The following is a 9,977-nucleotide window of genomic DNA, read 5'->3' as shown; positions in this document are numbered from 1 at the left end:
GAGAGATATAGCTCATGTAGAATTTTCAATATGAAAGATTCTTTTCACTTTAACTACTAGTATTGTGTTTAGACTTTAGACTAACTTTTTATTAATTAATACTTAGTAGTTATTAATTAATTTTAAAGAGGTTTTGTAAACCAATTATTTAGCCCAAACAGAGCTTATCAATAGAATAATTCATAATTTAGTTTTTTTCTTTCAGTCAACTAAAAAATTATTCATTAATTTTTTTTGGGGATAAATTATTCATTGAAAGGAACAACTCTTAGCAAGAATAAATGAACACAATCATACACCACTAAAGATATCAAAAGTAAACTAGTACACACACGACATACATATGATATATATACATTACCTGGAAAACTTGATAAGATAAAGGATAGATGACATGACATGGATAAAAAAATGAAAATACTCAAGTATTTGGTGTTTTTAGTGGAGTTGTCCAAGTCTGATCTGAGGGAACTGTTCCACTAAAGGCGATTGTGATTTTCTCATTAAAAGTTCTTTTGAGACATAATCCATGGTGGGGCGAGAAGATGGATTTCCACTTAAGCAAGAAAATGCCAATTTTGTAATCAAGATGATATCGCCAAAAAATGAATTGGTAGGTTGAGGAGGGCGTTGGTCTAATACATCAATCAACAACAAATTATAAGTCGTTGTTGCTGTAGATGATGAGAACAATGAAGAAACAAAATCTGCTGGATGGTTTCCCAGAAGGATTTCAAAACAAAGTACTCCAAAGCTGTAAACGTCACACTTCTCAGTCACTTCCATGGTCTGGGCAAACTCTACAATCAAATTAAAATTTAAAAGTTATAACACATGAAAAGTTTATTATGCTTTTCAATAAAAAATTTATAACTTTAGTAGCTTGCATACGTTTTTGAAATGAATTTGATACCTGTTATGTTCAACAAATAAAAAGCATACCTATTTTTCTGATTGTCACATTGTGAAAGACTAACTCTTTACTAGTTCCAACTGTCGTTGGTTGGCAGGTCACTTGTTAAAAATTTACCCCACATTTTTGTACTCTAATTCTTGCTTACTTATCAAACCAATACTCCACTATTGGTATCAATCCCCACATAGTATTTCTATATAAAAAATTATGTAAATTTCTAAATACAAAAATAAAAGGGGTGTCTAACCTGGAGCTGCATACCCAAAGGTGCCTGCAAATGTGGTCCAACTGCTTGAATTAGGCTTTAGAAACTTAGCTGTTCCAAAATCCGAAAGTTGAGCTTCATAAGATAAATCCAAAAGAACATTCTTGCTTGATATGTCACGATGAACTATTGAAGGTGTGCAATCATGATGCATATAGGACAAAGCATTAGCCACACCTCTAACAACATTTACCCTCTTTTCCCAATCAAATGCAATAGCTTGCGAGTCATTGTTTAGCATTTTTGCCAAAGTTCCCCCTTCCAAGAACTTATAAACCAAAAATGAAAATCTTGAATGTTGGCAATATCCATAGAGCTTTATGATATTACGATGCCTGATTTCTGTCAAAGCTTGAATTTCATTTTCAAATGCTTTGAAATTGGGCCTCTCCCCATCTATTCCCGAATGAAGTTTCTTGACTGCAACAACCATATCTGTAGACAACTTAGCCTTATAAACAGATCCTTCCCCGCCAACTCCAATGAGATAATCATCATCAAAGTTATTGGTAGCTTCAATGATGTTTTCAAATAACATTTTTCCATCATGGCTCCATATGGAAAATACTTCTTCTGCTTGTGCTTCGTTGGAATCTTTATCTTTGGTTTTTTCCTTTGTTGCTCTCCGATAAAGAATATACATTGAAATTCCCACCCCACAAAATACTAGTAGTAGAGCACCTAAGATAACAAACAATACTAGTAAGAGAGTCTTGTGGCTCTTTTTGCTGTGGTTGGTTGTGCAAAGCAGTAAGCCAGTGCGATTACCACACAAGCCTTTGTTATTTGTTAATGATTCAATTGGAGCCTTGAGAAAAGCTTGATTATTTGGTAGCCTGCCTTCTAAATGGTTGTTTGAGATGTTGATATAGGTCAAGCTTGACATGGCATCCTCAAAACTGGATGGAATGGTGCCAGAAAGATTATTGGATGACAGATTCAGTTGTTGCAATTGCTTCAACTCTCCTAACACTGTTGGTATTGTTCCATTCAACAAATTCCCGCTAAGATCAAGAGATTCAAGAGGTTGTGACATTGAAAAGTCTGATGGAATTCTCCCTTCAATTTTGTTTTTGCTCAAGTTCAAATTTCGTAACAAGGGTAACTTCACAACTTCTTTTGGTATTGTCCCATTCAACATGTTTCTTCCTACATCGAAATCTACAAGATTCTGTAGCAATCCAATTTCACTTGGAATATTTCCTGAAAGATGATTGTTGTTGATCTTAACTTCAAGTAATGATTTCAGGTATCCAAGTTCCTTTGGAAGTTTTCCTGTTAAATGGTTTGAAGAAAGGTGGAGCTTGCCTAGCTTGTTTGCCTCCAAAAGTGTTAATGGTATACCACCAGTGATATTATTGTTGGATATCATTAAGGTATTAAGATTAGGGCACTGTCCCCAGTTTGGTGAAATTTGACCATAAAATTTATTGTCACTTAGATCAATGTACTCCAAATTCGGATATACACCAAAATCTTGTGCTATATCTCCTTCTATTTGATTACCCTGAAGCATAAGTCTTTGAATACTAGAGCAGTTTTTCAAGCTTCTTGGTACTTGACCGGTGAAATGGTTGTTAAAAACAGTGAAGAATAGTAGAAATCCACCAGAACATATTTGAGGTGGCAACTGACCAATGAAATCATTCTCGTCTAATATAAAGGATCCCCAGTTGGTAAAGTTATGTAGGCGTTGTGGAATGCTACCATGAAATTTATTGGTGGCTAATTCCAAACCAGTTAGCTTTGTCAAATTTCCAATTATAGCAGGAATAGTTCCAGAAAGATTGTTTTCTCGGAAACATAGGACTTCCATATTGATTAAATTTCCAATAGAAGTAGGAATTGATCCAAAAAAATGATTAGACATCAAGTTTAAAGATGTTAGCTTTGTCAAGTTTCCGATGGTGAAAGGAATAGGTCCAGAAAAGTGGTTGTAATGAAATGCAAGATCATTCAAATTGACCAAGTTTTGTATAGAAGGAGGGATCGATCCAGAAAGATTATTGGTATCAAGGTAGAGTATGGACAAGTAAGACATGTTCCAAAATGATGGTGGAATTGTTCCAGACAATGTGTTATTGGAAAGGTAAAGTTCATTTAAACTGGTCATGTTACCAAATGTTTTTGGGATGGTACCAGATAGAGTGTTCCTTGACAAATCCATAACACCAAGGTTTGTCAACATTCCAATTTCTTGGGGAATGGGACCAACACGGCTACAACCTGCAATACCTAGATATTTCAAGTGGTTCAATTTCCCAATCTCATGAGGAATGTAACCACTGGAAAACTTTTTGTTGTTACTAAAATCTAGATACGAGAGGTTGGACAAGTTTGTTATGAAATTAGGAATTTCTCCACTTAGCTGACATACAGAAAGATCAAGGCCTTTTAAACTTGTCAATTTCCACATTTCTTTGGGGATGGAACCTTCAAGTGGGTTTAATGAAAAGTTCAAAACATTTATTTTGGACATGTTACCAATTTGTGGAGGAATGGTCCCATAAAAGTAGTTGTTGTAGATATTTAGGCTGAGAAGGTTGGGGAATGAGGTGAAGTTTAGAGTGTGAAGTGTACCTTTAAGTCCATAATTTTCAAGATTTATGCTAGAGATGGATTTGGATTTGTCACACCGAATTCCTTCCCATTTGCATGGATTTGTGGTTCTTGTCCATGTTGACAAAAGAGCTTGGCTGTGGTTTTCGAAGCTATCTTTCCACTTCAGCAGAGCTTTTGCTTCAAGGTCTTCAAGGTTAGCTTGATAATGAGAAGTTGTGGTCAAAGAAGTGATTTTGGAAAAACCAGCAATTTGAGGAAAAAAGATTGTTAAAAGGACCCAAAGGATTATGAAGAGAATCTGCCCACATGCTAGATTCTTCTTGATTAATTTAGGTACCATGGTTCTTCAAGTATAAAATGATTTTCGGATCAAGAAGAGGGTATAGTCTAATGTTGCATATTCCTTATATTGTGTGGTGATGATTCTAATGTTGGAGTTACTGGGTGCTTATAAAAGAAAGTAAATAAGCAACGTGATTAGTGTGACTTAAGTACACTTTAGAAAGTCTTGCACAAAAGCAATACATATTTATCAACTGACATTTTCCTACTCATACTTTTTCCAAAGTGTGTATTATTTTGTCCTCCACTTATTAGTTTAAGCTTTCACCATTCATATTATTGCCTTGAAGATAAATATGTTTTGCTTTTGTAAAACACTAAATGGTTTAATATATTTTTAAAAATAATTCACTTCGATTTAAAAATCCAATTTTTCATATTTCCAATTTGATGGTGAGCTATATATTTGCCACTAAACAAAAATAACAAAAACCCACTACCTTAGTGAGGTTGAGGTATCAAGAAAACAATATCATGGACCAAAAACTATGGATGAAAGCAATCTCGGACTTATTTGTGTCCCTTTATAGTTGCAACTTAGATTTATAAGAGTCAAATTGCAATTTCCATAATCACAATTCACATGTGACCTGAAGTAGTGGTGAACCACCAAGTTCTTTATTTATTTTTGGGTTAAATATACCAACTTTTGTTTAGTTCTTACAACAATAATCTTCAAGCTTTTGTCTCAAATATTTTGCTGTCAATTTTAGTCTCTACTTTTTCATCAAATTTTTAAATGACATGGTATTGTTAAAACTTTAAAATATCACTAATAATGAAATTTTCTATTTCTCTATCAAAACATACATTTAAAAATGAAGATAATTCAATTGAATAATTTAAATTGGTTAAAATGATAAATTCTCTAAAATTTCCAATTAATCTATCCAAATATATACTCTAAGAGTATATAGAGTGGCTGTTCTTGGTCTTTATGCATCATCCTATTTTGGCAATTCTCAAGCTCTCCAATCCTTAACTTATCGATGTTATGGTTGCAAATGAGATTGTCTTTAAAATATTGGCCATAGTGTGTGACTCTCAAATCTATATCCAAATTGCAAAGCTTAATTATGTCGTATAATAAGTGATTTCCACGCACAATTATAGTGCTTAAATATGATGCATTTGTTACTGGTAAACTCCAATGAGTATAAAATTCAAATCTCTTTTGTGCTCTAACTAATGCTGCTTCTAACATGGACCATGAAGGCAAGTGGTCCATGATGAACTATGAGTACTCCCAAATTCTTTTTCAATTTCAACCATTGGATGCAAGGAGTGTATAGATATTATCATAGGCTTCCAACATTGAATAAAATACTTTTTGGATTTTAATTATTTTATACACAAAATTGAAAAAGACAAAATATAATTAAACTTCATTTTTTTTATCCTCATAATTTATTTATTTTATTTTTAGTCAAACTTTTTGACCCTTTCATTAAAACTAACTTTTCATTGAGACTGTTATTACGACATGTCTATACATCCGAAGTCAAATGGTCAAAATTCTTTTTCTCATTTGTTTTTTAGTGCAATTAGATGATATTAAACGGTCGAATTGATAAAATTCGAAATTTTCAGTCAAAATCGGTAGTTTTACTCAAACTTTTTGACCCTTTCATTAAAACTAGTTTTCCAGTGAGACTGTTATTACGATAGGTCTATATATCCGAAGTCCGATGGTCAAGATTCTTTTTCTAATTTGTTGGTCAGTCCAATTAGGTGATATCGAACATTCGGATTGATAAAATTTGAAATCTTCAATCAAAATCGGTAGTTTTAATCAAACTTCTTGACCCTTTCATTAAAACTAGCTTTCGAGTGAGACTGTTATTATGATATGTCTATACATCCAAAGTCTGATGGTCAAAATTCTTTTTCTCATTTGTTTGTTAGTCCAATTAGGTGATATTGAACGGTCGGATTGATAAAGGTCGAAATCTTCAGTCAAAATCGGTAGTTTTAATCAAACTTGACCCTTTCATTAAAACTAGTTTTCCAGTGAGACTGTTATTACGATATGTCTAAACATCCGAAGTCCGATGGTCAAAATTCTTTTTCTCATTTGTTTGTTAGTCCAATTAGGTGATATTGAACGGTTAGATTGATAAAATTCGAAATCTCGAGTAACAATCAGCAGTTTTAGTAAAATTTCACGACCCTTTCATTAAGACTAGGTTTCCAATTAGACTGTTATTACGATCTGTCTATACATTCAGAGTCCGATGATAAAAATTCTTTTTCTCATTTGTTTGTTAGTCCAATTATGTGATATTGAACGGTCAGATCGATAAAATTTGAAATCTCTAGTCAAAATCGGTAGTTTGAGTCAAACTTCACGACCCTTTCATTAAAACTAGATTTTCAATGAGACTGTTATTACGATTTGTCTATACATCCGGAGTCCATGATCAAAATTCTTTTTCTCATTTGATATACACGAGTTAAATGAAAAGCAGGAACCAAAAAATATTTCAAGACCAAAAAGTGCGAAAAAAATTTGTTTATAAAGACAAAAAACGTATTTAATCTAAAAAAAATTGTGAAAATTAATTAATTTACTTATGTGATTCTGGAGGGAGTAACTAATTTATTTTTTTAGTTTAATTGTTGTGCACTGTCGGTGTAAATTTTTTTTACACATACATCCAATGACGCGTTGCCACATAAGTTAATGAATGTGACACATCATGTGTTTCTAATTACCATAAGAATAACGCTAGCAACACACTCTTTAACAAACACACTCCAACACACTCTCTTTTATTGGTTAAAATTTACATGGGTCCCATAAAAAAATGTGGACCCATATAACTTTTTTTTTGTTAGAAAAGGATTTTTTAAAATTATTAGAAGTTTTTATTGATAATTAAGAAAATTTATTATTTATTGGTCAAGAAGAAAAATTGTACTCATTTAATTAATTATTAAGAGAACTTTTTATTTTATATATTTTTTTTTACAAAAAAAAACTTTTTATTGATGATTAAGAAAATTTATTTTTACTCATCCAAAAGAAAAAAGAAGTAATAGGCTCACAAAGAAGAAAAGAGAAAAAAAATATGGTGCAGAGGGTGCATGTGAGGATGAGACTGATCTAATGGTTTAAAATTGTTGGACATCATGGTTCATCATAGACCACATGAGGCAAGGGTCCATATTAGAATTAGTCCTAATTAATGGCTTTGAATTGTAGAATGGCTTCCATATTTCAATCATTTGCATCAATAGCCGTGTTTTCATTACGCAGAGTTTTCTGATTTGGGAAGTTCTTGGTAGTATTCCAAACTCCTTGTTCGGTTAGTGTCGGATTGAGGTTGTAGTTATTCGGCCATCTTCTTTGGTCCAGCGAGCGTTAGTGGCAAGGCCCAGGATCCCGAGTTTCTCGTGTCCAAATTGTTCCCCTGGCATGTCGCTTGGTAGCTTAGAATTGAATTTATACTGTTGATCGCAATGACAATTTAGAGGCTTGGTAATTTCGGTACTGTTTTGATCGTACATGTGATATTTACAAATCAACCAGGTAGTCAAGAAATGCAGCTTGGTTTCTTTTATGCTGCTTGATCTGTTGTGTAGCCTTGAAATTATTGTAGTGAGAGCCTAATTACATTACAATGTTTTGGTGTCATATCTGCGCTTGAGGTGTAGCCTTGGAAGTAATTTGGGCTTTGTATTCATTTGTAATGTAATTCTTGCCTGATGACACTAAATTGTTTGGTTTGTATTTGACATAGCTTATGCCTTATATTATTAATAAATTCCTTTTGGCTTTTCCCAAAAAAAAAAATAGCCGTGTTTTGTACCGTACCTGGTACCTCTCCAGATTCAAAGTTTATTTTCGATCACTCTTTTTTGTCTAGTAGTTTAATATGGCTAGACTCACATTATAAATGTAGAGGAAAAAAGAATTTGGAGTTTGAACTCCAACTCTTCCGACCTTCAATAATGTTTCTAATAGCTAATCAACTAAGCTATGTCAACGAGACTACTCAGTGCTTATAAAAAAAAAACGAGACTACTCAATCACTTTTCTACTTATTATATTTTAATATTGGTCTTATTCTTATTTTGTGTTAAAAAAAATGTTAGGTTGGTTTCATACATATACAATGGCGTTGATTTTTCCTTTTTTTTTTCTTTTCTCTTTTAGAAATAATCCATCTTCCTCCCTTGACAGACGATGACAAACACCTTAACCGGTTGAATTTCATCCAAATGAGATGTGAGTTTATTGTGTGTGTGTGTGTGTGTTTTTTTTAATGATTAATTAGGTTTTGCTGCTCTTTTAATTTATCTCTTTTTTTGTGTTGGTCTATGATACATAATGAACTGGACGATTATCAAGTTCATTTAAAAAAGATTTTGGAACACAAATTCATTGATATGTCAATTTAGTTAATCCGAAACAAAACCAAAGTGTATGAAGTCACGGTCGAAAAGAAAAGAGGTAAAATGATATTCACAAAGGGTTGGTATGCATGACCGTCTCAAACTATTTTGAGTCCAAATTCTAATATTAAAAATTGGACCCTAATAAAAAGAAATTCAAAAATTTTGAAACAACTATTTATTTTTTGTTCGTTTTTATTAACAAAATAATGGCACAAAAAAAATACAGTATGTGAGACTCCACAAACACACATAATTTCACACAAATAACACAATAAGACTAATTAATAGCTACATTTTAGGTTTAATTGTTATATTGGTCCCTTAAAGACATTTTAGGTTTCACAATGGTCTCTTAAAGAAAAAAAAAAGTTTAAATTGATCCCTTAAAGATACATCTGTTAGTCATAATGGTCCATTCCGTCAATTTTTTCAAAAAAACATTAAGTCCACTGTTACTAATGGTATCAACATACAATTTTTTTCCTTCCTTCATCTTCTTCGACAAACTCAAAATACAAATCCAAACACACATAATTTTATTTATGGTTGGATTATGCAGTGTTATTAGATCCAAACACACATAATTTTATTAGATCTCACCCCCACCATTTCACTTTGGATTAGTCAAACCACCACCAAATTCTCCGACAATGACGCCGAATGAGTTGACCAGAATATGAACCGGTGAGTTGAAGGCTTGTTCAGCAGAGTCGATGAGAGATTTCACATTGGCTGGATCTGACACGTCGGCGCGGACGGTTATAGCTCGGACGAGTTTTGTGCCGAGTGGTAGTGAAGTAGCCATGGCAGTGAATGAATATTGTTATGTGAGATAGATCTGATTAACATACTAATCTTTTATATTATAAGCTTGTGTACACAAGCAAATCCTAATGCAACCCTTTAATGCAAAGCAATATTTCTAACCACCATGACAACTATACCAATTGTGATTAAAATTATGTGCAATAATTGATAAACACCATCAATTTTAAAAGTATATCATATCAAAATTATTGTTGACTATATTATTCATCACGAAATATTTTTATGTCTTTCCTGATCAATGATTTTTTTTCTACCGGATCATAAATTTAGAGAATAATTATCATGCGAGATTTGGAAAGTTATTATCACGTGTGATTTGGAAAGTTATATATATATATATATGAGTCAGGATCCGTTGACACCAACTAGTTTGACACCAAATGTTACACCTCTCAATAACGTTTTAACCGATATAAATTTTATAAAATCCACCGTTGGATTGAAAGTTTACATCATATAGATCATTTGTGTAAAATTTCAAATAAATCCAAAATCATTTGATATGTTATTGAGATACATCAAAATTAACGGTTTTTGTATTCAATTTTGCTAAATCAAATCTATCAAACCCAATTTTGCTAAATCAATTTTTTTTGCAATACAACCAAACACAATCATAGTCATGTCACTAATCACATTCGTTATTTTGATTTTAACATTACA

The 9,977-nt window shown here is 32.5% G+C and overlaps 1 protein-coding gene across 1 annotated transcript; it reads right to left on the bottom strand.

The window, feature by feature from the left end:
* Positions 1-248: 248 nt before the first annotated feature.
* LOC123889126 (MDIS1-interacting receptor like kinase 2-like) lies at positions 249-4,290 on the bottom strand. Its single transcript, XM_045938348.1, has 2 exons — positions 1,164-4,290; positions 249-800 (listed from the first exon to the last, which is right to left on the bottom strand). The coding sequence occupies exons 1-2, from the start codon at positions 4,081-4,083 to the stop codon at positions 439-441; spliced, it is 3,282 nt and encodes a 1,093-aa protein (XP_045794304.1). The 5' UTR covers positions 4,084-4,290; the 3' UTR covers positions 249-438.
* Between the last annotated feature and the right edge of the window lie 5,687 nt (positions 4,291-9,977).

Source organism: Trifolium pratense, linkage group LG6, assembly GCF_020283565.1.
Source record: "Trifolium pratense cultivar HEN17-A07 linkage group LG6, ARS_RC_1.1, whole genome shotgun sequence".
Taxonomy (NCBI): domain Eukaryota; kingdom Viridiplantae; phylum Streptophyta; class Magnoliopsida; order Fabales; family Fabaceae; genus Trifolium; species Trifolium pratense.
The sequence above is the reverse complement of the archived record's forward strand: the minus strand, read 5'-3'. Positions and strand labels throughout refer to the sequence as shown.

Bases quoted from the DNA above. Each gene is read 5' to 3' on its own strand.
- LOC123889126 (XM_045938348.1), bottom strand. From the start codon at position 4,083: ATGGTACCTAAATTAATCAAGAAGAATCTAGCATGTGGGCAGATTCTC. The intron at 801-1,163 runs GTTAGACACCCC...ATTTGATTGTAG, and splicing joins CTTTGGGTATGCAGCTCCAG to AGTTTGCCCAGACCATGGAA.